The sequence below is a fragment of the Dermacentor andersoni genome, chromosome 5, assembly GCF_023375885.2.
Source record: "Dermacentor andersoni chromosome 5, qqDerAnde1_hic_scaffold, whole genome shotgun sequence".
NCBI lineage: Eukaryota > Metazoa > Arthropoda > Arachnida > Ixodida > Ixodidae > Dermacentor > Dermacentor andersoni.
Genome location: NC_092818.1, coordinates 82,043,110 through 82,070,327, shown reverse-complemented (window position 1 = coordinate 82,070,327; position 27,218 = coordinate 82,043,110). Strand labels below are relative to the sequence as shown.

General features: G+C 46.6%; 1 protein-coding gene across 6 annotated transcripts in view; it reads right to left on the bottom strand.

Moving 5' to 3' along the window:
* The window catches only part of LOC126530817 (uncharacterized), a 230,873-nt gene that overhangs the window by 59,562 nt on the left and 144,093 nt on the right, over positions 1-27,218 (bottom strand). For 5 of the 6 annotated variants that reach the window (XM_050178103.3, XM_050178108.3, XM_050178107.3 and 2 more), the window contains 9 exons: positions 26,531-26,693; positions 24,658-25,149; positions 22,134-24,209; positions 21,694-21,755; positions 20,967-21,155; positions 18,731-19,060; positions 8,438-8,804; positions 2,316-2,491; positions 956-1,295 (listed from right to left, as the gene is read on the bottom strand). In XM_050178103.3, coding sequence (XP_050034060.1) covers positions 956-1,295; positions 2,316-2,491; positions 8,438-8,804; positions 18,731-19,060; positions 20,967-21,155; positions 21,694-21,755; positions 22,134-24,209; positions 24,658-25,149; positions 26,531-26,693 — 4,195 coding nt within the window. The remainder of the gene's footprint in view (positions 1-955; positions 1,296-2,315; positions 2,492-8,437; positions 8,805-18,730; positions 19,061-20,966; positions 21,156-21,693; positions 21,756-22,133; positions 24,210-24,657; positions 25,150-26,530; positions 26,694-27,218) is intronic. The other variant, XM_050178109.3, reaches the window with a different exon arrangement.

Sequence of the window (27,218 nt, the reverse complement as noted above, 5' to 3'; positions counted from 1 at the left end):
AGAGCAACTTATTTACATTTTCCGCTTTTGTGACTGAGGACTAGTGAGCTCTACATGACAGTGAGAAATTGAAATGCGCTGTCTGCTTCATATATTGTAGTCATAATATATGAAGCAATTGTCACAGAAGACAGTAAAGGTCTGAACCTGCTAACCATGGAACAATCAAAGTGACACGCTTGTATGACGGCACTCGCTGCACAAATTTCGCGGCGTACTGCCTGCATTGTGTGACCAAAACAGCCTGTCACACAATGCAAGCTCAAAGGCATTCAAACTACACACACAGCCAGAGATTGCCAAACGCTGTGACATCAAGAGGCAGTTTTAAGAGCTTGAAGCCAAGATGCAGCCGACCTCTCACTTCTACAGCAATTTCATGCATCCCAGGTTTTCTGCTGGTAAAAGCCATTTACTTGCTATTTCATACGTCTTATTATGGCAATGTAGCATTATATTAGTTTTCTGTACCTGTAAGCGTGACATTGAAAATGCTGCCAAAACACGTCATAAATGTGCTGCCTGTTTCTGGCAAATTAGTTACCACAGGAATAACACTCGTTTGGCAATGAAATATAAGTTATAGAAGTACCTAATCATTATTTGTGCCATACACAAGCACGCTTGCCAAATATGGTTTACTTTGGTACTTTGGTGTTTTAGGGCACTGTCTTATGAAAAGCTGCGGAAATCAATAAATGATAATTAATCTTTTACTGGATGATGCTGACCCGTAACAGCAGCTTTCACATGCCCTACTGTGACATGCAGTCAAGATAGTAAAGCATAAGCCTGGGTGAGTAGGTAGTGGTGATCTATTTCAGTTCTTCTCGCACAAAAAGTCAGATGAGCACTGTTTTTGTGCCCAGTTCATCACTTTGCTTGGTTGACTGGCTGTGTGCAAAAGCGCAACAATAAGTCAAGACAATAACAAAGTGATGTGTGCTTTACGTACCCAAATATGTAAGCTTGCGAACTTTGGTTTCCTCAGGTTTGTCGCCACCTTCTGCAGGAGTCGTCGTCACCGTCGTTCCCCCTGGGGCTTGGCCAGCAGCCACGGACACTGCTGGCTGCGAGGGCTGCGTTTCCGATGCAGACGCTGTCGTGGCTGGTGTTGTTGCTTCGGCATTCTCCGCCGTCTCTGCCAAAGCCGGTGCTGCCTGATCAGATGACGCGGAGCACCGGTCATTTGGGGGACTCGAAGGACGTGAAACTGCCTGTGGTACGGCCTGCGTCACAGCCTCCGAAGGACCATTCTCAGATTTTCTGCATCCTGGCTGGCTGGTTGGTGCGACCTTACGATGCACAAAGTAATAAAAAATAACACACACATTATGAATGTCTATTCAAAACAAGGATTCAATGAACCTCAAACAACAATAGATAGTCATAAACAGATTAGAAGAATCGAGACCTAAGCGAGTTAATACATTTTAGAAAACTAGTAGCAGCACACTAGGAACAAAGAACAATGCAAGGCACAGCACAGGCACTGTGTCAGTGCCTGTGTTGTGTCTCGCATCATTGTTTGTCCCTTGTGCATGGCTACTAGATACCCATACACAGATCAGAAGTTTTCAACAGTCAACAGGAGAGCAGATAGTGTGCTTAAGCTAGAAAAATGTCACACACATTGTACATAAAGAAAATTAATCGTAATGCATATAGTTTTAAATTAAGACCTCACAGACATCGAAAGCTTGCCTGACAATGCCGTTAGTCAAAAAAACAACAAAACAAAATGCTTTACACAGACCCAATATCAGAGAAAATATTTTGCTTGTAACAGCAAGCCAAAGATGTTGAAGGTTGAGCATGCAACAGCACTAAAGTAAGGACGACATCCCCCCAAAATTTTACCTACTTCTTCCAAACTACTGCACACTGCCTTTCTGTTTTACCACATATGGTTGCTGAAGTTGAGATTTTCGTATTTGCAAGACATTCAGTGGAACATCCAGTTACTACTGGTGAATGCCTAATCTGTATGCAATGATCATTGAAAACAAAACAAGAACTGTTTATGAAAAAACTTTTTTTTTCTCAATATCTGGATTCCCTACTCAACCTAAAAGAAAGAAAGAATGCATGCAGGCCTCTGTTACTTGTTTGACGATCCACACCACGCGCTCATTCACACTGCATGAGAAGTTTCGCAGGGAAGTGCACCGCGTCTGAATGTAACAAAATCACATGCGCGGAAGGGCAGACAGTTAGTTGCTTTGCAGCAACTACAATGTTGCACATGCAAACCTGCAAGAGAAATTGAACCACGTGAAACAGGCTTATACAGTATAGATGCTGGCCCTAGGTACCTCGGGGAGGTCTCCGGCAAGCGGCTTGTGGGTTTCAGCTGAGGGACAGTTCTGCAGCAGCTGCTTGAGGAGGACATTCTGCTTGCCTCCAGTGGACCCCTCAGGCTCTTCAACAGAACCCTCGCACGCTTTCACAACGGGGCTCTCCTCCACAGCAGCAGCTGCTGGTGATGCATCTGCATAATGTGGGGAGGGAAGTAAACATGTTGCTACACTGGTATGGAATTTCTGACTTTTCATATTTGTTTTTTGGGGGGTGGGAGGGGGGGGGGGGCTTTAAATGAAGGTCCTCCATTAAATCCTAGAAAAAAGCACTGAAAACCCTCAGAGTGCCCTAAATAATTTACTGTAATAGTGTTTCTACAAACCTGTTCCAATTTTGTTTCAAAGGAGGCGTATATGTCATGATATCATGACGCAGAAGGTGGTCATATGGGAGCAGGATATCGTAATGTTTTGGCACTCGCTCTGGTTCGCTCGGCTGCCTGCTACAAGTAGGTTTAACTTTTTTGTTACTTTTACATTACTTTTTAAAGGTTGCCTAGAGCACAAGCCCTTTGCAGGCTATATACACTTTTTGTTGGTTACATACACACTAACCATTATTTACTTTTATGTACAGCACACAAGCAGCAGCAAACTGAACAGGAGAGGCAGACAAGCAAATCATTGTTTTTAAGTCAAAGTGACTTTTTCAGCAAATTTTCTATTGATTTCACCTGCTTCAGGAACTTGTATATGCTATACACTTGCTCAAAGTATACCACTCTGGCGTCCTTTCATGATCAGAAGAATTTCAATGGTAGAATCTAATGTCGACAATTGAAACTTTTTCGCGAACAAAATTTATTTTTCATAAAGCTTGATGCAACAATTGTAACATCATAGAATGAGCTTCAATTTGTAAACATTAAAGTAAATTTGGGAGAGTTGGCAGGTATGGTTTTCATGGACTTCAGCCATTATAACATTGCAAGTTTTATCCATGCAATAAAACTATGTTTACATAGACTTTACGAGTGTATAACACATTAGTTCGGGGTCTGTGAAGAAGTTTCACACAAACGCTTGTGGTTTTATAGTTTGAGGTGACAAGCCAGAAAGAGCCAGGTGCAATCAATAAATGCTCATGTTATGCATGTACCACAATTGTTAAAACTTTATTGAGCGTGAATTTAAAAAAGAATGCTCAGTTTCTTATCAGTCTTTAAAAAGAGGAGTCTTTAAAAGTCTTTAAAAAGAGACTAACAAGGAAAATAAGTTGAGCTGTATTAGTAAATCACCTTTCCATCAGAATACCAAAAGAGCCACTCTTACTGTGAGATGAGGCTTGGTAAGCCAGAAAACATACAGAAACAAAAGAATGGGTGGCGCTGTCTTAAAGGAGCCCTGAGGAGTTTAAAGGGAAGCTGAAAGGTTTTCCAGAAAAAATGAATGAACATCTGTACATAATGGTTTTCAACCCTCCGAATTCGAATATCGTATCGAAATTGAGCGAAAGAAAGCGCAAATATATTTTATTTCGACGAAAAGTGCAGCAGCGGACACGCCCAGCTCGCGCGTCTCGTTTCCGCCTGTGATTGGTCGGTGCGCCTCGTGACGTCAACTCTGCCGCTGCCGACCGCTGCCGCTACACATGAAGCGCGGTGCCAGGTAGTTTGGTGCTGTTTTTCTGAGACGGTAATGGAAAATTTAGAGAGACTGCGTTTTTCTGAGGAGTTCGGCGTTACTCCCGACATGTACGAGCCGATTGCGAAGAGCCGGCCTCTCGAAGAAGCATACGATGCTGGTGCGAGCAGTGCTTTCGACGCGAACGAAAGCAAAGTCTTGGGATCTCCTCGTGTTGGAAATGCTCTATGGTGAGTATGTTTTTTGCAAAGCGATCTAGTGATCTCGCCGATCTTTCGCCGATCTAGTGAGCTAGTTTCCGGTCAAACAACTGTAGTGTTGTGTTCCTGCATGCCTCCTCGTGGAACGTAAGCGGGGATGCGATCGTCGGCATTTGTGCGCTGTCCAAAGCTGTCGGCAATCTACAAAGACGGTTTAAACGCGTGAAAAGCTTCCCGGTTCATGCAGTGCGTGTAGTGACCTTCATCTGTTGACTACCACTCACGTTGACTACCACTCACGTTGACTTCCACTCACGTTGATTACCACTCACGTTGACTACCGCGCACGTTGACTACCACTCTACATACACGAAGACGCACCAACAAAGGAATGCAGGGTCGATCGAAGCAGATTACGATGGCACGCACGCAGAAACAAGCGCGGTCAGGCACGGTCGCGGACGCTGCGAAGGAACGAGGCAGAGTTGACGTCACAACACCGCGGTTTCCGGTCTCCGCTCCGCTCGCTCGCTCAAAGGGGGGCGGAGCTACAGCGCAATTTCAACCGACGATTACGTCACCCCTAATTTAAAAAAAAGCCCCCAAATTTTACCTACATGGTTTATAAGGTTCCCGCATCCGTATATGAGCGTCTTATTGAATTCGACAGACTCTTCAGCTTCCCTTTAAAGGAGTTTTATTGAAGTGGAGAAAGGCATTTGAAGTGAAAATAGGCGATTTCAGAATACTTTGATGCAAAAAGTACTTCAATGCGTTCAGCAGAAACAGAGTTATTGGCAATCAAACACGGCCTCTACTGTGTTCCCATTCCTTCTTCAATGCCTTGCACTGTGAAGGTGCAGTGGGGCGTGCCCACAACGCTCCGCCTTCTAAATGTCACCGTGGCGCGCAGTTCAAATTTCGTTTTGGATGTTAATGTAGATGCCACGGCTTGTGCCTTTGGTGCCTATGATGCGCTAAACGTAAGCCAAACACGAGTGTCCTCAGCAAGCTGCAGTGCGCTTAGCCAGTGGACTCGTGGCGGCACCCTGCGGCATCTACGCCACGTGGCAGACCACAGATTCCTGTCAGCTATCGGCTAATAGCAGACGTCTGAAGGAACGACGAAACAGTGCGTCTAGAAGAGAGTGAGGACAGGACCTTCTCTTGAAAAGAGAGCGTTTGAGAGAAAGGTGACTTTGCGATCCGCTTGTGAGCTTCATGCACCGCGTACGACAGCAAAACTTGGCTGAAATGTTCACAGCAGTGTGTGCTACCTGCGGACTACGTTATTTCTTCAAGCCCGAGGGGTGTTTCAGGGCCTCTTTAAGTTTCCACACCCGCTCGCCGTGATGTCATGGGTTTTCAGCGTCTGCTCAGGCCTAGTTAATTGCTCATCGATAAAGACAAATCACATGCGCTCTATATACTTTGCCTCACAACAAATGGCAGAGCAGCCAAAGCTACGTGCCTCAGCAGGCCGTTTGGGGCTGTGTGCTAAAACCTAGTTCCAGTGCCATCGTGTATTGTTTGGCCCATTAGTTCCCAACCAATGAATTCTATTTTCTTTTGATTTCTGTCAAAACCTTTAGCCGTAAAGTATTCACGAATATTCTGTGCCATTTTCGATTTCTCAGCGCTTATTTAAAAACAGAGGTTGCAATGGCTGTGCTTGGCGTCCGAGACGTCGTAGTGCAGGCGGCAGCAAGCTTCAGGCTCTGCTAGATCTCAGAAGCTATAGTACACAAATGGTTGCTCCATGGCAGAGGAACACGGTGCTTTTGCATTATCACACTCCTAGTTGGCTGATACCCACTATAGCCACTTCACTGCAAACCAATTGTAAGACAGAGTGGAGGCAACGACTGATCTTGGCAAACTTCAAAGGCAACTACTGAGCCACAATGGCCCAATTACAACAAACTAATGTGAAAATCATCACATCACAGTGGCATAACGGCGCTGAGGTATCAGGGCAAATTATTAAAAATGAAACATTGACCTTGATTTTCTTTTTCCAATAACCAAACTGCTACAACGAAATCAACTACAATAAGAGTTTCAAAAGAACACCTGGTCAGTTTATAAAACTCAGTGTTTCTCTTTAGTGTCCCTTTACAGGTATGGAAATTCATGCTACTGCATAATGATGGCCTAATTAAGGGGGGACACTGCTATTAAAATAATGTTCATGATGCTTTCCATTAACATTCATGAAACTTTCCATTCTTGTTAAGATTTCTGTGCTGATTTCAAATATGTAATTATTTTTCCAATAGGTCATTTAGTTCTGAAGGTAAATGAAATTCATTGTTCGTCATTTGCAGAAACAATAGAAAAAAACCGCGCTACAAAAATTCATATTGGCATACGCCTAAGTACTAGAAAACACAGGGAACACAATGGTAGGAATACTACTTTGATAAATCAAATATTAGTAATTTTATAGCAATTCAATCTTCACTGTTCCATTTGTGGGTACCCTACTGTCTGACCTAAAACAGAATTGAAAAATTTTAAAGCATAAGTTCAAAGAACTGTTCCTACCATTGTGTACTTTGTGCACTCAGCTACAAGCCACAACAAAAATTATGACTCTACCTGCCTTGAAGGCAGAGATATCGCTGCGGCAAATCAGCAAGAAGTCAAAAGTCGGTGTTTTGAGAAAATGAGAAAGAAAAAGGAATACATTCACTTTTAATCAGAAGTGCAGAAGTAATATTGCAATATTTTGCAGTGGAAGTGGCTAAAAGCCACCAGAAATCTAGTCGCTCTGACCTCGGCCACCCAAATGTGGCCAAAACATCGTGTAGCGCCGTTCGCCGATTCCCGGTGGCTTGCATCGCGCGCGCGGCAAGGTTGTCGTTCACGCGGGTCGAGCTCCACGCCGACGCGATATCACCGCAGCACGCGCACGTGATAACGATCTTTATGGCGATGCCATCATATTACCGTTCGCTTTTGCCTACTGCGACGCTGCCGCCGCGCACCTTGCACTTGACAAATGACATCAGTGCGTCCACGGAGTCCTACTGACGATAGCGAAGCCTGCCTCGGCGTCGACTGGTGCGGCTGCAACGCCGTCGGCGCGAGTGAGCAAATCCAACACCCGCTTTGTTGCTGGCGTTGAAGCAAGAACGTAAGTTTTTTTGAGCATTCATCTCTCTCTGCAACAAATCCGCACGCTGCAACATTGCAGTGTCACGCCGAACGCGGCCGCTGTCCGCAACGATTTCACTCATTTGTGAGCTGGCTAGGCCTACTTCGGCATCGTCCGCGGCGAGCTATCTCGATGCTTTCTGAAGGAATGGAGCGCTTCTGAAAGTTATAAGCTGATCGCTTCTTCTTTTTGCCGAACTTGTGCCTCATGGCGAACTTCCCCTGCGGATCGGACATGGTTTGGCACTTGTCACAAACCTACGACTGAGAAAGAGAGACGCGCCGTCGCGTCGCCTGCGGAGTGGAGCAGACGACGGGAACCTCGCGCAGCCAACCAAAGCACGCGTTTTTGGTTACGTGCGCTAGCCAACGAATCGGATCGCGCGTTTTGACTTCTTTTCCTCCCCGGATTTCAACGTCACTAGCGTACTGACGGAGTCACTTTTGGCGGGAAATTAAAGAAGGAAGGCTCCTCTTTCCAACGAGACCAAGATGGCTGCGATTGCGCGCATAGAAAACGCGCTATGCGCCGCGATAAAAAAGGGCTGTTTCTGCGCGGAATTTAGCTCACAGCGATGTTATGAATTGATATTGCGGACGAAATACTCTTCCGTGAGATTCGAAACTTGGTGAATTAAAGGAATATTAGCTGTAGATATCGAAAATTTCATTTTCAGAAAATAGAGTTCTTTCGCCGCAAAGAGCCGTGTCCCCTCTGGCTACATGCACACGCTTCGTAGACATTCAGCTGCCTTTACACTTTTTTTTTTCTTTCTGAACCTTTCTCACCTTTTGGATCTGATGCCATATTCTGGCCTTGCTTTACTAAAGGCGCTGCTGCAGAGCAGCATCAGCATGTACTATGAGCCTTTAACATGAACCCTACCATCAGAATTATAGCAAGCAAAAGGCACAGCTACACGGTACACCTCAGCAAAGCCCTTCAGCAAGCTGGCACATGTTCATCAGCTCTCATCCTGTTGTCTTCCTTGTCTCCGCACTTTTTTCGTGCTCGTCTTTTTTTCCCTCTTTTGTGAACAGCTATACCTGTTTGCTGAATTCTACTAACGGTTGCTTCATCAGCCAACAGCACGTCACCCCCTCTTCTAAGGCTCCACGAGAGAGCTGCCATACCTGAATCCAAGGTGGCCATCATGGCAGGTTCCACTTTGATCGTCACCGGAGGTGCTGAAGCAGTCGCTGCAGCTGCGGGGCTGGCTGTCGGGCTAGCTGACAACCTGGTGCTGTCCACGGCCAGTGGCCCGAGGAGGGGACTTGCCACGGGGGCGGCCATGGTGGCCGGAGGGGTAGCCGCGAGAGGAGGGTTCTGTGTCTGTTCGGGAGGAGGAGGAGGAGGGACGTCATCGGAAGGAAGGTTACTCTCTTTGTGGCTCGCCACCGCCTCAGCCGCCGTCGCCTCAGCCGCGCTGGCTGGCCGCCCAGCGCTCTCTTTCTCCTCTTCTGGAGGAGCAACCTCTTCGCCATTCTCGTCTTCTGACTCCTGTTCCCAGTGCAAGCATGAATGGAAACGTGGGGGCAGAAGAGAGAAACACGAGGGAAAGGGTGCCGGAAACGGGAGGATTGACCGGGGGAGAGAAAAGGAGCACAGAGGAGGAAGAAAGGAAAGAAAAAAAAAGAGAGAGAGACATGCTTGTAACCACCACACATGCACAACACAATCAGTACGCAAGAGGAGACATTCCACCTTGGTGAGGCAACTGCAACCAACTTGTTGCCTCGATAACTTATCTTGCAATCAACTACAGTAACTGCATTTTTCAAGGGGGGGGGGCCTGGTCTTCAGCGAATTCTTTAAAAATCCTTATTATTCAGGTTATGGTGTTGAAAAATTTTAGATATGTGTTCATTTTATGTGCTTACTTCGGACATGCTGTCCATTTCTGTTTATCTCATTTGGTTCTGACAGTGTGCAAACTTCTTTTACCTTATTTCCTGAATGGTTATAAAAAATTTAGTTCCTTAGATTTCACTAAACAAGGCATCAATGGCTTCTGAGCATGATTCAATGAATCCATTAGGACCAATGCGAATGCTCTGTTTTCCCTATAACGAGTTGCCAGATTTCAAAGGTGAAACTAAGAAAAGCGTTTTTCTAGAAGTTTTCATAGTCTCACAACTCTTGTTCTCTTACAGCCAGTGATTGCATGTTTAGCGAAATCTTAGCAACTGATTATTTACAAGCATTTCTAGAAAGTAAAGTAAGAGAAGCTTGCATAAAATTAGGACCAAATAAGACAAACAAAAATGGACCTCATATTCGAAATAAGCATATAAAATTAATGCATCTAAGCTTTTCAGCACCATAACTCTTAGAACAAATATTTTTAAAAACTTTGGTCTAAGACTAGCTTTTTCTTAACTATGCCATCACACACAAAATGCCACCCACAACCAAGAAGAAATAAAAACTGGGCAAGCAAGAAAGAAGAGAGAATTAAAAATACTTCACTCAACATTTACCGGACATGCTCCCCGTGCCACCACAACCCCGTGCAATGTTCCAACATTTCATGGTAATTTACTAGCCAAATGTAAATTACATTTGGCTACTTGTGACAGGCAACAGCAAAGCAAAGTCAGAGCACGAGTTGCAGACACATAACATACCACACAAGATACTGTACTAATCTGCATAAAACATGGGAACCTAAATCTAGTGCGAGAGGCAAAAATTCGACACAACTAAAGAGTAACCCCTGGGAAACATTTTGTATACAAATTGAAAATTTCAGCATCGACAAGGCGATATATTTGATGAAGCCTTGCGTTTTCATCTCGGTGCAACCTTTTGGTCAGCTACAGAGGTCGCTCAATACAACTGATGATGTTATGACATGCCATTTCTAAAAAAAGAAAGGATAAGAAAAAGACCTTGTAGTACCATATTTACTCGCACAATGAATAATGCATAATAAATGCACCCCTCACTTTTCCAATCAAAAAGTGTGTTTTTCTCTTCCTCACATAATGAATGCACACCAAACTTGCTGATGTGAAGTAGGCGACACATGGTGTGATTTGGCGTCCGATAAGGGGCCTGACGCGCCAAAGTGGCAGCCAGATCCAAGGCGTTTTCAAGTTTCGAGTTTATTGCTTTGTTTATACAATATGTTATAAAATGTGTGCAAGAAATGTTTTGACTCATAGCCAAAAACTAGTAACAGGTTCAATGAAAGAAAAATATATCACTGAATGTGACACAGGCACTTTCAGTACAGTGGAACCCCAGTTATACGTCCCCCGGTTATACGTCTTCTGGTTTTGCACCGACCCAGGTTTTACGATGGATTAGCGCAGTCGCATTTTTTTTTATCGCATTTACTTTTTTGGTCATTTGGGTTTCCAAGCCCTGCAGGGTATGTTAGTAGTTTACGTCAAAGTTTCTCGCAAATCCATTGCGTGAAATAAGTAGTATTTTTATAGGCATAATTTACGTTCAGATTTTACGACACTTTTTCGCGGTCCCAAGAAAGTCGTATAATCGGGGTTCCACTGTAAATATCATGCAATATTTTGTAAGCACATGGTTTATGTGTAAAAAAAAAAGTACACCACTAAAGTGCATAAGTAAGTTGGAGGTTTCCCCACAAATACTACGACTCATTCTGTTGCAGCACCAGATTGGGCACGTGGCATGCAGTGAAAGTAGGACACACGGTCTGATTCCACTTCCAATACTGCATCCGACGAACTGGAACAGCAGCCGGATCAAAGGCGTTTTGCCGTCCTGTAGAGCTGTATCAGACGCCTGGCATGCGACACATGGTTAAAGTGTACTAGAACTTTCTTTGAGTGCCACGATCGCGCCTCTCTATCTGACGCATTTTGCAGCACCAACAGTGATGGCAGTCACTAACTACTGACGGTTCATCGCAGTAACACACGTCAGGCACTGGAGCACGGCCTCTCTGGAATGCACGACTGATGTCTCATAAAAAAAAAAGCACCACACAACTCTACGCAAATTTTGGGGAATAGAAAGGTGCATTCATTAAGCGAGTAAATACGGTGTATATATATATATATATATATACAGTGGAACCCCGTTCATACGTTTTTCACTGGACCGAGGAAAAAAAACGTAACAGCCGGGAAAACGCAACAGTGAGGAAAGTTCCGAAAATGAATGAAAAAAGTGCAGCTTCAACTATAGACAATTTATTTCCACAGAGTGCGCTTAGAACTTAAAAAAAAAAAAAAAGTCTAGAATGGTGGCTTGCCGTTTGCTTCGCTCGCTAGAAATCACCACACGTTTCTCAATAGCCTGGAAGGCCGCATAGCTGTCAGCGTCGCTGTGAGGTGCGATGTACCTGCGGAGGAGGTCCAGAGCCGAGACGGCTTCTCCAAAGCTAGGATTTGGCAACTCCCCGGCATCATGCGGCTTGTGCTCTTTGTCGTCACCGCGCCAGGCAACGGCAACGGACGAATGAATATCCGCGGGAAATTTTGCCCCCTTTGGCGTAATCATGCTAACGTGCTAACGATTGTTTAGTATTGCTGCGGAGCGCACGCATCCGAGCAGGCCGATTGCATGCAGCGCTGCGTGGTTTCGCGAGAAACGTAAACAAGAGAGGAGAGCTGGCCCAATAGGTGGAGCAACGCCAACTTCCGGCTTCCCTTTAGCTATAGCTTCCCAAAGAGTGACGTCAGGGCCTCTCCAGAGTTTCTTTCCTCCGTGAGTCGACCCGTCCAACAAACCATGCGGCATGCGGTGACCGTAATCACAGTGATGATAGTGAGAGCATTTTTCACGAATGGCCACCTAGTGGCGGCCTCTCGAACTGGCGTGCGGCTTCTTGCAGCCAGTTCCATAGCCAAGCCCGGCCAAGCCCGGTCACAACTCGTCAAAAGACAAAATGGCAGCTACTACGTAACAGCGGGGTTCCTTATACGTTGGATCCTATGGAAGCTATGCCGGGACCGGATGAAAGCGACGTAGCAGCCAGGAAAACGCAGCAGTGAGGAACGTAAAAGCGGGGTTCTACTATATATATATATGCAGGCCCTTAATGTCAATTTTTGTTTTTTTTTCCTTTAGGATGAACTAGGCTTTTATTTTGGTTGACCTGCCCAGTTCCTTGCAACAGCATGTAAAAAAGCAAAAAGCTTGAATGTATGAATCAGCAAGTAGAAGAAGACTATTCCACAAACCTATGGTGGGCTTGCCCAAACGCAGCCGCATCCAGTTGCGACAACGCTGCAGCATTTCTTTACTCCACCTCTAACATGCTTCCAGAGAATAATTCGAAGGTACTGATGAGGCAAACTATTAAGTGGCCTTGCCAAAAGTACCAAGGAACTCCATTATGGCTTTTGGTTTTTTATGAGTGCCTTGTTTGCATGCCCAGGCATAAAATGGCTGAATAGATCACACAGTCAGCATAAGTATACACCACACCCAGTCACAGATGCACTGGTATAAATTAACCTCGCAAAAAATGTCGCACAATGGCAACCAAGAGCAATGACAACATGTCAATGATTTTCCCCATCCGCCACCTCGGTCACAAGTGGTGCAATCGCAGTGATAATATCAAGGCTAATCTTGTACGCATACACAAGTACCTAAGCAGCAAGTTTGATTGGTAAAGCAGTACATAAAGGATGATGAAGATGTGGGCTCGACTCCTACGTGCAGAAGGTTATCCTTTCATTTCCTTTTACTTTATTATTTCTTCATTTCAATTAAACAAAACATTTAACTTCCCCTCAACTTTCTCTGGCTTCATTGGTCGTTTCCTCACGTGGTTGTGACTAACAAAAGATCAAGCCCCCCGGACTCCCTTATTCTTGTCAATCATGCTGTTCAGAGCATTAAAACGTACTCACAAGCAATCACCGTCCTTGTCACAAGATATATACAAAGCAGCACACTATTATTTTGCAACACAACCTCTTTAGTCATTGAAGAGAAAGCAAGCAAGCAAACCTCATACTATACCTTCATGGTGAAACAGCGCCAGAAAACACCGACAAGAGAAGAACACAAAGATGAGTGCGCGTCGTTGTGTTGTTCTTTCGTCTGTGTCCCTGTAGTGCTGTTTCACCACGAAGGTATCATACCAACTAGCTCACGCCCAGACCCAATTAACTATTAAATATTAAAACTAATGCTACAGAGGCAGAGCTTCTGTACGTGTTACAAAGTGAAATCCACCACTGAAATCTGACGAACCGAAGTTGCCTTATGTGTCAGTGCTGCTCCCAACGTCCAAAAACTGGCATGCAAAAGCACTAGAATTGGTAGAAATGCGATGTTTCATTGATGAGTGATGTGCAAAGTCAATGCCATCTTGGGAACTACGAGCACTCATTGCACCGACCATGCCCTTACTCTGGAGGCACTCTAAAAATCCCCGCGCGGTGGTAAAAGGAAACAGCAAAGCAAAACTGCACAAATAGTTTCTTAGTAACCACTAGATGAAGCTAGCTATCCAAGAGCACTCGAAAAGCAGCAGACTACGCATTTGCAACCATCGATAGTGGGCTAGGGATGGATATAGGCGCGGACAGGAAAGTGTTAACTTGCACCTATATCTAAGCACACAAGCGTTTTTGCATTTCACCACCCCCAAAATTCAGTGCATTGAAATGGGATTGAATTCACGACCTCAGGCTCAGCAAGGCAATTATTAGATACTCCTCCTAGCAATATGAAAGGGAACACCTGAATGACTGTCAAGAGTCAAAAGGCCATAGTGGCTCAACACACACAAACCCCACATAAACATGTTCAATAAGACTAGTCTGACAACAAAGCTACTTACTGCATACCTGTCAGTTTCTGATTTACATTGCTACTTAAAACGAATTTAGTGTTCCTTCTCATATTGCTCCCACCTGTACTTACAGTCAGCAACTTCGACTGAAAGAAAAAAAAAATTATTAAAGACTGCCATGCTGGCCTATGCTATTATTACAGAAGCAGCATGACCACTACATCAGCACACAATGCAGCCAGTTTGCCAACCAGCAGAATACCATGTACCGTGTTTTTCTGCATATAACCAGCAACCTTGAGTAATTTTCAACCCCCCATTACAACAGCCAGGAAAGAAAACAAGGGCACTTAGGTATCCCTACATGGATGAATGCAAAAGCATTGCAACGGCTTTCCCATAATGACTCGTTTTACTAGGCATAATGGTACTGTTTTCACGTTGCCTTGTATCAGTTTTTGCATCACGTGCCTCAGCCACGTGCCTCAGCCTCAGCCTCACGTGCCTCAGCCTCGTCGTCCAAAGGAGCGGCGTGCAGCTACTGACTGAGAAGATGAAGTCGAACATTTGTCCATCGGAGCGCATGACAGAACTCCCCGAAATCACCACACCAACTGGCAGCACCATGATGCGCAACACTATCTTTGGACCTACAAACGGCTCGGTCCATCTCTGTTACCACGTGACTTTTTACAGTGAAGCTGCTAGAACTGCGCTGGGTTTCTCTTGACGTTCGCAGAGTATAAAAATAGCATCGTGCACATGAAAAAAATTCGCCGAGCTGGGGGAGAGAGAGGTCAGACAGAGTGAAAGCAGAGTATAAAAATAGCATCGTGCAGCATAGCGACACGGCGAGGGTGGGTGGAGCCTAGCGAGGGAGAAGGAGTGGCGTGGCGGGGACACAGCTGGTGTGACGTCATTGCTCTCTAATAAGAACCTGCGCGCTCGCTTCGGCAGATTTCAAGAAGCTACCAGGTACACGGCATGAGAACTATGGTGGGGCGGTTGCTGCCACATCACGTCGGTGCAGCGTCTGGCACGCGACACTGATGCATGTGGCATATCAACAAATAACTTCTGTTGCGGCGGGCGCCTCAAATGGCACGTCGTCCCAACCGAAACCCCCCACAGAGGGAGACAGCATGGATTTTTCTGAAGCCTTAACTTCCCCGAGCTCCGCTAGTCTCTGGTGTTTGTGATAGCAGAGCCACACATAACTAAGTGTGCGGTTTGGCACTACTTTACTGGCCTTCCTGCAGCTCCACTGGTTTCTGGTGTTTGCGATAGCAGAGCCACGCATGAATTTTGTACCATCTCCGTCGAACGCTCGTGCATTGGAGCACACGACAGAACTTGCTGAACTTGCCAAAACCACCACACCGACTAGCAGTAGGCCACTGCCATCAGCGCCTTTGCAGAGGGAGCGACAGTATGAAAACGCTGGCATTATCAGCGGCATCGGAGCCGGATGTGGAAGAAGACGACAACGAACGCACAAGCAGTGGCACAAGCATGTCTCTGTGACCACGTGACTTTCTGTACCATTTCCGGCCATGCCGCCATATTTTCTACTTCATGAGCCATATACTGTATTTAGCCGTGTAATGAACACACTTTTTTTTCACAATACTATATCAAAGCAAAGTTGAGGGGAGCATTCATTATGCGGGATAAATTTCATGGAAGCATATTCAAAACAGCAAAAATTGAAAAGTAAGACAGTAATGATTTGGAACATGCATAAGATGACTTGGTTTCACCATATCGTGGTTTCACCATAGAATAAAGAACCAATGCATGAGTTGCGCGAAGTCAGTGCGAGCTAGGCCAATCGCACGCGGTGAAACTGAATGCGCGCTCTAAACAGCGATCTCCGATTGCGCCCCAGTTCATCCTCACAGCCGCTTCCGGCCGTCTGCAGTTATTGCAAGCATCACACTGAAGCGCGCACCCGTTTTGACAAGCATGCTGCGTGCATCTCTTTCCTCGACCGTCCTGCTCATCGGCATGTCAAAGTTTATCGGTGTCTGATCAGAGTTTCCGTTTTGGGAGCAGATAAACTCTATGTCCCACAGCAGGCATATAACTCGACTTAAGGCCCATCACACACATCAAAACCCTAGGCAGGCAGAAAAGCGGGCCACAGACGCGTCAATTCGACACTATGCCCACTATACCAAACAAGTGCCAGCTGCCCCTTCCACATTTTGACTCTCCGGTGCACCGTGCTCAGCCGCGCATCCTGCAGAGAGCCAGTTGCGTTTTTTCCCCTCTCGAATCTGCAAGGAGCCTTTGCGCTGGCACTGGCAGAAAGGATGCATTAAGTGCGCTTGCTTTAAACACATGTGAAAGACTCAAACATTGTAGTCTCTCTGAAAAACTACAGCATGGCTGTTCAATCGTGGGACGGCACCGTAGCAAATTTAGGGGTGTGTTTATTATGCGAGAAAAAAAATCAAATTTTTCGCGACTAATCTGGTGGTGTGTTCATTACAAAAGTGTGTTCATTCATTCGTTCGTTCAATCTGTGCATATCACTCATTGAAATAACTGCATATGACAACGCTCAAATCTTTACAAAATGTTTCCATTAGCGGATGAACAACTTCTCTGTTGTATATTCAGCCAGTGGCTCTATTCCTCTGCCCTCCACTGTTTGGCGATGCTGCTGTTGAGCAAAGCTCACTGTGTTTGTAGTTACAATTTGCCGGCACTGCGTGCATTATTTGCCAACTACTAAACACAAAATGGTGACCCATAAAAAGGAGGAAAATGGGCGACCATGGAGGAGGGGAGAAGAGAGCTTCAACATGCAGGGGTGGGGAAGGGTGGGGTTCCCTAGGAGCATAATGAAACATTGAACGGTGGGGAACTTTGCCTTTGAGTGCGGCTCCACAGCAGTGCCCAGTGCATCACCGTGAAACCACACCTCAAGGTGAATTTCACAAATAATCTGTGCCCCGACTGAACCGTTATCTTTTAAAAATTTTCGGTGCAGGTTATACAGTGAAACCTCGTTAAACCGTAGTTGGCCGGAGCTCGGAAAATGTACGTACTAAACGGTCGTACTGTTTAACCGAATTAGCATGAGATCGCCCACTTACCTGTTGAAAATGGAACTCAGAGAGAGTGCGATGAAAGGGGAAAAAAAACATGCAGTATTTATACACTTTGCGCGGCAAAAGTGTTATTTTTGTTTGATGCTGCGGCGGCCTAGCACGACGACAGCGGCCTCAAACTTACTGAAGCTGCGTGCCAGCTTTTCAGCCAGCCCCCTCTTCTCGGCAAACACTGGCAAGGCAGATTCCTCGTTGGCGTTACGTATTCTCCGTGCACGCGCGCAGTAGTGCTGCAAAAGTCCTGGGGCGCCTTTTTCATTGCTGGGTGCTGTTCTCATCGCGACGATTGCATTCATGAGGCTGACGTAATGCGCAGCTTCTGCCACCGTCGGGCCTAAATCACCCATGCTGTCGCTTTCTGTGCCGTCCTCATCACTGTCGCTAGTCGACACTTCGGCAACAACAGAGGCAACAATGGCGAAAAGTCGAACCTCGTAGCCGACATCTCTTCGCAGTTGCAGCAGCGCTCCCGAGCAGCTTCTTCGCATTCGAAATGCCACACGCCGTAGTCAACAGCAGATCCCTGTCGCGTGCAAGCGCCGACTTCTCCGTGTCACGTTCGATAGCACAGACAATGTCTAATTTTTCTTCTAAGCTGAGCACTTGGCGTCTTTTTTTGGTCCTCGCTTGCACGACGCCACAATGCTCTCAGGCATCTCTCTGGCACGGTACCGAAATGATGTTGACGTTGATGTGGCTTCACACGCAAATGCGCAGGGTGCTTGAAGGCTGTTCCTATCTCTGAGGCTTGTAGTTCTGCCGGGCTACTCGATGGAGACGACGCACCGCCGTGTTTGCACGATGAAAAGTGGAAACGCTACGTTTTAACCGATGCGTACGCAATAAGCTGATACGGTTTATGCGGATACAAAACACATCATGTTCAGTGGCCGCTGAGTCGGGGATTTGACTTTACTACTTCTAAAATGAAACTACTGTTTAATCGGGTACGGTTTAACGAGGTTTTACTGTACACACAAAAATACGGTATGTGTCTGGCCTTCTGCTACACTGTATATTTAATGCCGAAATGTAATAAGCAAATGTTCGTGTCACAACCTGGTGTATTCAAGCTATGACAAAGACAAAGGCTTCTGGTCGCTGACCAAGTCAATAATAGTAAAACGACATTTCAGGATCTATACGAGTCCCTCGTTCACAATGTATTAGACGTAAGGTCACCAGTGTATACAGAACAGCACGTGATGTTTGTCTGCATCCCATGGCATAATGTTTACCGACACTGTCAATACATGATGCCGTGAACCGGAGGAATGACACCTTGCCCCAAGTTTAATAGCAATCATTATATCACATGCTGGGTATTCGAACTGATGATGAGCTTATGTCTACAGCATTGCAAATAAGGAAGCCATATGGGTTGTGAAACATGAAATAACTTTTTACTTGGTCAGGGACCAGAAGTCTTTTTCCAATATGTTAACTGATAATATGAATTTTCGTTGAACTCTTGACTATGTTTTCAAGCCAACAGCATGAAGCAACAGCCAGCACAATTCGACCTGAAAGGGAGGAACCTTAGCATTGCATGAGCGCCCATGTCTCACCTGCTTTTGGCAAGGAACAAGGCAGGGCGAAGGTGTCGCATGTGCTTCCTGCTTTATCACAACGGCCGGGGGTGGTGGTGGGGTAGGTGGCATGGAAGGGGGCACCACAGTCAACACCTCCTCCTTGACAGCCACCACTTCTGAGCTTCGAGACCAGCGCAGGGGTGCGCTGTGAGGAGTGCACACGGCACTGCTAACCGAAGGTGGCGGCGTTGGGGGCACTGGGTGCATGCGAAGCACCAGAGGGGGTGTGGTAGCACCCACAGGAGGCATTGGCTCTGTCTTCACGGTCAAGGGCTCACAGCTGACCAATGGGGGAGATGGTGACAGCTGCAAAGAGACAAACACGGTGATTGTTGTGGGTGGCACTGCTAACTTTCACGAAAAAGCAAGCAAACTTCTTAAAGGGGCGCTGAACCACTTTTTATCAAAGTCGAGAAATGCATTTGAAGTTCAAGTAGACTATTTCAGAAACACTTTGCCGCAAAGAGCACTTCAATGTCTTTAGAAGAAGCGGAGTTATTGGCAATCAACGGTCGCATATGATCCCCTCTGCTGTGCTCCTGTTCCTTCTTCAATGCCTAGCATTGCAAAGGCTACAGCGAAGCGGGGCATGCCCACAATGGGCCTACTGAACATCACCATGGCACGCAATAAAATTTTGATTTTCGACGTTCACATAGACGCCACTGCATCCGAATATGACGTCTACGACGCGCCAAATGCAGTTGTCCTCAGCGAGCCGCAGCGTGCTCAGCCAGTGGACTCGTCACAGTGCCTTGCGGCGGCCATGGTATCTGGGCTACGTGGCAGAGCGCAGTTACATGCAATTGTAGTGCGTATGCACAACATTTTCTTTGTGCACAACAGGTCTTGAGTGCACATTTGCATTCAGTGCTCCAGTCTGGCCATGCGACATGGTGCACTGCATAGCTTTGTCCTGCACCAGCTTGACCGGCAGGATAAAAGCAACATCCAACTTGCACATTCTGAAACGCTATCAACAGCTCAATATAAACCGAAGTCTGTCAAGGCATCTAACCAGGGGCAGCGAGGAGTGAGCGCACTGGCAAGCGTACGTGTGGTCCGACCTTAAGTTTTGAGCGGTTCAAGACTAGTAGAGTGTCAATACTAGTCGAAACTACCGAAACCCGACGGCTACGCCACTGATAAGCAGGGTGGCCAAAGTTTCAACCCTATGCCGCCAGCCACAGCCAAGAGTGAACAGATCACAGTCGGCTTCATTCAGAAGCAGGTACTTCTAACAGAAATTCGTAAGCAGATTTTCGCTTACTTGAGCCTGTTTATGAAACAACGTCAATAAATATACACAGTAACAGTAGAATGAAGCATACTGATGCAAACACCCTTCTCGATTGATATTAGTTATTGGCCAATAGCAGCCGCGTATGGGAAACTTCTATATTACGAAATAAAGCAGCCTGAAAATAGTGAAGAGCTGGCTTTTGTTGAAAAGACAGCATTTGAGAAATAGGTGATTTCATGATTCGCTTGAAACCCATGCACCACATACAACTGCAAAATTCGGCCGAGATTTTCCCAGCAGCATATGCTATCTGCGGACTGTCTCTTCAACAAGCCCAAAAGGTGGCTCAGGATTGCTTTAAAGGAGTACTGACACAAGTTTTCGAACTAGGAGAAACAACCAAACACTTCCCGCACTGAAAGGATGAAACTTAAAGTACAATAGTTGCAAAATACAAGATATTTTAACTTTATGGTAAAGTAGGTCTTAATGTGTCAGACCTCGTGTAATACAACACAGAGCAAAATTTCCTGACAGAGCAATAGGGCCAGGTGTGAAGGCACTGTTCATAACAAAATTAAAAAAAAGTAAAATGCTTGTTTCTTTTGGGTGAGCTCGCATGGGGAAGCAGCAGCTATCACAGCAATGGAGTGAGAAACTAGTACGTCATGATGTGTCCGATTCTTGAATAACATAACCAAAGATGGTTCATGCTTCGAAGCTTGCCAACCTATTTTATAGAGTTTAGAGGTCTTGAACCTTTGTTTAATGCAAAAAAAGAAAAATAACAAGTGAGACATAACATATCTGCTCACTTTTGACAGAAAGACCCTACAACTTGGTATCAGTGAACGCAGAAGTGGTCGCCTTCACAAAGTCAGCGGGTGCCTTCTACTGATAGCCACCAGTGTAAGCTGTCCTTTTCTGGCAAATGACGAGGCGTAAGGGCAGTCCTCCATGTCCACTCACCTGAGGTACTACCGGCACCACTGTCTTGGCAGGAAGCACCACAAGCTGCCCTTCATCATGAGGCAGCCGCACTGTTTGAGGCATCCCTGTCTGTCGCAAAGTGAAATTTAATGTATGCGTCACTGATGCTGGGAAGGACATGGCACTGGTGGAGACTGGTGCTAGGGGTGGAGATGGCGTTTTCACCACCTGCATAAGAAATAAAATAAAGAAAATGTGAATGCTCTGGCTGTTTTCACTACTTAAGTGGAATTAAACATAAGGTCTCTGACAAAGCTTTACAATATTTGGCAAAAAAACTTATTTCTTGGCCAATAACAAAGAATTTGACTTGGCATACCTTTAGACAAAATTAAAATGTACACTACCAATTGCAGCCAAATTGGAAAGATAAACTACAATGATGAAGTGGCCAGCAAATCAGTAGTGCAGGGCACACGTAGCCACCTTGTGAGCCAAGAGACGTGGCAAATTTGACAATGTTCAGAACCACCCCCTCCCACCCTCCACCCAGCAAAGCCTAATCTAATGACAGCAAGTGTGTGCCATGGAAAGGCTTCATACAGCAAGGCACCTCCTGTGTCTTTCACTGAATTGCAGTTGTTAGATATACGAATGGAATTATTAGAGCAGTAACATTTGATTTGCTTATTTGAGTACTAGCACACACTCCTTTTAACTTTAGCCATTTCAAATTGAAGCACAAAGGTATCTTAATTTGACTAACCTGTGGTGGTGTGGTCCTTTCGTTCATTATTTTTTCAATGCAGGGTTTTTCATCTGCTATTCCTGAAAGCAAGAGGCAAGAAAAATGAAAATGAAACAACACTTCATTAGATTTTGCACTGCACATTACCCCTACAAATGAGGGAAACACAATAAGTTATGAAGAAGATATGGTCATTTAATGCACTCTGGAGTACTTAATTGCGCATTGTGCTAAGACAGTGTTAACTATACTGGAGTCAACTGTTAATTTACAAGGCTGAGATGCATAATTCGAAAAGCAGCTATACATGGAATGCACAGCTTAACAAGAAAAGGAAAAAATTCACCCTATTGCTATAACCACTTGCCAACAAATCAGCAGAGCATAGAAAAAGAATGTGCTCTTAGACAACAGAACACATACGAAAAGCAAGACCCATCAAAAAGCATTCCACTCACTGAGTATATGGTCTTCCAGCTTTACATCCATCCCCATGTTCATGTGGTCAAAGAAGTGCGTCTCATCAGAAACTTTCTTGGCGAGTTCGTTGTCTGCGCCTTCCGGAGGCAGGTTGGAATAGTTGTGGTCGCCCGCAGGTGTGCTGCGATGGTGCAAATCACCACAGCCCGAGAGAGCCATTTCAATGCCCCCTTCAGAGCCACTGGGGCTAGAACCATCCTCTCTGGCCTCGCACTCAGGTGTCGGTAGAGTCCCTACCGTCTCCACGACGACGGCAACGTCCAGGGGCTCCTCCTGTTGGGCAATGCCGTGATCTTCGGTCCCATCCTCCTCACCTTCTTCGCCAACCACCACAAGGGCAACTCGCGACTGTTCCACTGAGGCGTCTTCGTCCTCGGACGCTGCCAGGGCTGCCACGTCGGGAGAGCCATCACCCAAGCTGAGTAAGACTTCCGAGGACACGCAGCCGTCGGGGCTCGTGATGGTAGAGGAAGGATAGTCGAGCGACACAAACACGCTGGTAGCCAACTGCTCCGCTTCATACGACGTCAGAGTTGAGGATGGTCCCACGTGGAATGTGCTACCTCCAAATGAGCTGCTTCCACTTTCTCCTGCACGGTGCAGCAGAGACGGTGTTGAGGATGAGGTGCCCCCGTCTCCTTCATCTCCCGATGACGATGAATTCTTGGGAGGGCTTGCGGGTGTTGGGCCCCGACCCCCTCCCACCGTGTGGGGGCTTCCGCCTGGCAAACCTCCACCGCTATTGCCCGCATTGTTATTCCCACCGGCACCTGGCCGCACTGCGAATGTGCGCACTGCGTTGTTACCTGGAGCAGCACCTCTGAACATCTGTGCACGTGCAGCGAACTGGTTATCTGCAAAGGAACCAGGCACTCCAGGCCGTGGGCCCTGCACAATGCGTCGAACTAGCATGCCTTGTTGAGGTACGTATTGGCTTTGCTGAAGCATCATGTGCTGCTGCTGCTGTTGTTGCTGCTGTTGCTGCTGCTGTTGCTGCTGCTGCTGTTGTTGCTGCTGCTGTTGCTGCTGTTGTTGCTGTATCTGCTGCTGTTGCTGCTGTATCTGCTGTTGCTGTTGTTGCCGTAGCTGCTGTATGTACTGCATTCGTGGCTGCTGCTGCAGCTGCTGCTGCTGCATTGCAGTGTTTCGTGTAAAGCTTGCTGACGAGGTAGGCAGGCCCATCATACCTTGGCTTACACGTACCATTTGTGTACGAACCTGCATCGATGAACTGCCATCGCTACTGTCTGAAGCAAAGGTGTCCGTCAGTGTCATCGTTTGTCCCTGAGTACTGAATGTTGATGAGACTGGGCTCCCAACAGGTGATGCCACCACGCCCTGGTAAACGGATGTGGCCACATACTGTGGGCTTTCGGACGCCCGTGGTGTTGTGTCCGGAGCACTGGACATTGGCTGAGCTCCAGTCATTCCACCAAAACTGTCGACACTCCCACGAGATGAATTAGAGTTGCTGGCTGGGCTGCCGACAGAGCCAGCTCGGAGGTACTGCAGGATGCTCTCCTGCTTGGACAATGGTGGCGTCTGTCCACTGTTGTCCTGTGAGACACAGCCTCTCCCCGGCGACGGTTCACCAATGGAAGGACGCCCTTCATCTGTTCGGGGGCTCGGGGACTCAGAGGGAGTCTTGGAAACTCGTGACAGCAAGTCAGACAGGCTTTCAACGGAGCGTTCACCATCACCTCTCCCATCCTCTGGTCCAGGTGCCGGCACTGCTGGGGAGCGCTGAGGCAGGCTGGAGGAGCTTGACGGTGTCCCAGGTGAGAAATGGCGCTCCATGGGTGACGATCGTGGGTCTGGAGACTGAAGGGCTGGCTGTGAGCTGGGACGCGAGAGTGACGGTGGCGTGCGTGATGGGTCTGGACTCCCACTACTTTCAGGCTGCATGCCACCATGGCTTGGTGAAATGGCCGGTGAAGGTGGCGGCTTTCGGAGGTGATCTGGGTATGGAGGTGGAGGCCTCATCATGGGATGAACGCCTCCAGTACGCTGCAGGTAAGGATGGCCTGGCGGATGCTGGCTAACTGGATCCCCACCTACGCAAGACCGTACCATTTGTGATCCACCTTAGCAGAACTGGTGCAGATGCCACGAAACACGTGGCACACAAAAGAGCGCCATGCATCTTCTGCTCAATTAAATGCTTGTTAAAAACAATGAGCTAAAATCTTGTCAGCAAAAGCTAAGCACAGCTAAGCACAGCTGAGCTTCAAGCAATTCCCTTACTTGCCACTGTCAATAATACACAAGGCTAATTACATGACGCGCAAGTGCATGCTTATTCTTGCAGCAAAGAAAAAGATGCAAAGAGAAATGGTGAAGAAAAAAATCGCATCCACATGCGTACTGCATAAACAAGGGTGAGTTGAGCTATTTTGCATGAATTCACAGCCCTGCACAGTAAATAATAGGGCCTTGGCACATCGCTGAGAAAATTGACAAAATGACGGAACTGACCCCACCATTCCAAGCATGGCTCCGTACCTTGGCGGCTGAGGTAGCGAGGTATTGGCGGGTTTCCTGGAAAGCGTGGATGCAGCACAACATGCTGGCCCTCGTGCTGTTGGAAAGGAGGCCTGGCTCCCATGTGGGGGACCATGCGCACACCATGACTGACTGGAGGGCCTGCAGAGCCGTCCTCTCGCTTTATCAGCATCTGCTGCTGCTGCATTTGTTGTTGATGCTGCTGCATTTGTTGTTCCTGCTGTTGCATCTGCTGCTGTTGCTGCTGCTGCTGCTGTTGCTGTTGCATCTGTTGCTGCATCTGTTGTTGTTGTTGCTGCTGCATCTGTTGTTGCTGTTGCATTTGTTGCTGCTGCTGATGCTGCTGTTGTTGTTGCTGCTGCTGCTGCAGCTGCTGCTGCTGCTGCTGTTGTTGTTGCAGCTGCTGCTGTTGCAGGTGCCGCTGCTGCTGCATGTGTTGCTGCTGGTGGTGCTGCTGTGACTGCTGGTGCTGTTGGAAGTCTTCAAGATCTCCTGCGCAGTAAAACAACACACGAGCTGTAGACAATGTTGCAGAGTCATTGTGGTGCTGCCATCATGGTCTGTCAATACATACTGGAAAATATACTGACTGCAATACTGTAATGCATGCTATTATGGCTGCTTCCTTATTAAAGGTTACTGCACAGACATGTTCATTAATTACTGAGCATGTTAGCTTCGCGTTAACGCACATAAAATTGAGGCGATGCTATTGGTACAGGCCAAGATGGCAGCACATCCCACGCAACTCTAGGATACCATATAGGCCAGTAAAATAGCAGCACATGCCTTTTCAATACATTGGAAAAAAAAAAGAAAAGAAACAACGAGCAGCCACACTTGCCTCTCTCCCACCGTTCCCCCCCCTCCCGGTAACATGAGCTGACAATGCCGACTGCCACCCTCGCAGGCAATTGTCGAATCTGTTGGTGCAGTCGACTGATACTTTGAAGGGGCGCAAGGGAGACGAGAGAGAGGCGGGCACGGCTGGCAATGCGGCAAAGGCGCATAGCATGCAGGCGGGTGCGGAGGCTTGCATTTTTCTGTTCTTTTCCAGGACACTGCGTTCCTGTCGTTGCTGTTGATATTCACGCTGCCCAAGTCAGTGCACGGCCCCCACGCAGTGTTGCAAAGGGTCGGTCGTTACTGCGCCGTTATCAGGAGATCACGGTTCAGCGACGCTTCATTTACGCATTGCAGATTGCCGATAATGATTCATGGTGACAGTCCACCTTTCGAAGATTGCATTTCTTTCACCCGAAGCGACATAAATAACATTATTTTACAGATCCTGTGTGGCTGAGGCGCAGTCGTAATGCCGAGACCACAATGGCCGAGACCTTTGTAGAATGGCGGCACGCCGCAGTAGTTTTTAAAGTTTATGGTACCGGCCAACTAGAATGCTTTAATCTCTTATGCAGAATATGGTCATGTCCTGCTGGCAGTAAAATATATCACAAACCCTCTAATAAAAAATGGCGGCAGCGCTTGCAGTTTCAAAATTACGGGTGATCATAACCGGGAGCCGTTTTGAAACAGCTATACGATGCGCATTTCATTCTTCAGATGGACATTTCCAACAGAAATGTGCAGTTAGGCGCAGGAATGCACCGGGAACAGAAGTGAGACTGAAAGTGTGGTTTTCAGACCAAAATACTGCCATATTGTAACTGCTCATGCCAGCTTCAGTGCGGTTAATTTTTGAGCGTTCTTAAGGGCAAGTCCACATATAACAAACTATTGATACAACGACCACTTTTCGCGGAACTATCGAGTTCATTATAGATGGGTTCAAATTTATTGTGGTTCGACTGAGCAAAAACAAAATTTGCACATGAAAAGACAATAAATCTGGTTCCACATGACGCCGTACCTTCATGAAGTGGTGAATGTTGTGTCAGTAGTCCTTGCACAATGCTTGACATCATCTGTTGTTGATGCTGTTGATGCTGCTGCTGCTGCTGTTGCTGCTGTTGAGGGCCTTTTTCAATGCCTTCTCGCAGTTGGAAGCCATCTCCCAAGATGCCGGGCTCATCCTAAGAAAACCAGCGGTAAGAGAAAAGTGAAAAATTGGTTGAGATGACAATCAAGCATATGCAATAAGAAAAACCAAGCACCCCTCTGATATCGCAAACGGCAATGCTGCACGAAAGACTAAACTGGTAACAAGATTTACAAACTTAAGGTAATCAGACATCTGAACTCACTCGCCTGTAATCAAGACTTGCTGTAATAAAAAGGTCCTGAACCATATTTATTGAAGAAATGCATTTAACGTTAAAACAGACTATTTCCGAAATACTTCACCACGAAAAGTACTTCAATGCATTTAGCAGAAGCAGAGTTATTGGCAATCAAGAAATTGCCTGGGATCCCCTTCGCAGTGGTCCCGGTCCTCCTTCAAAGTCTTACACTGCAACAGCTACAGCGAAACGGGGTGATTCCCACAGTGCTCCATCTACTGAACGTCATCATAGAGCGCAGTTCATAATTTAAATGTTGGATGTTCACATAGACGCCACTAATTCCAATTTTGATGCCTACGATGTGCCAAACTCAGA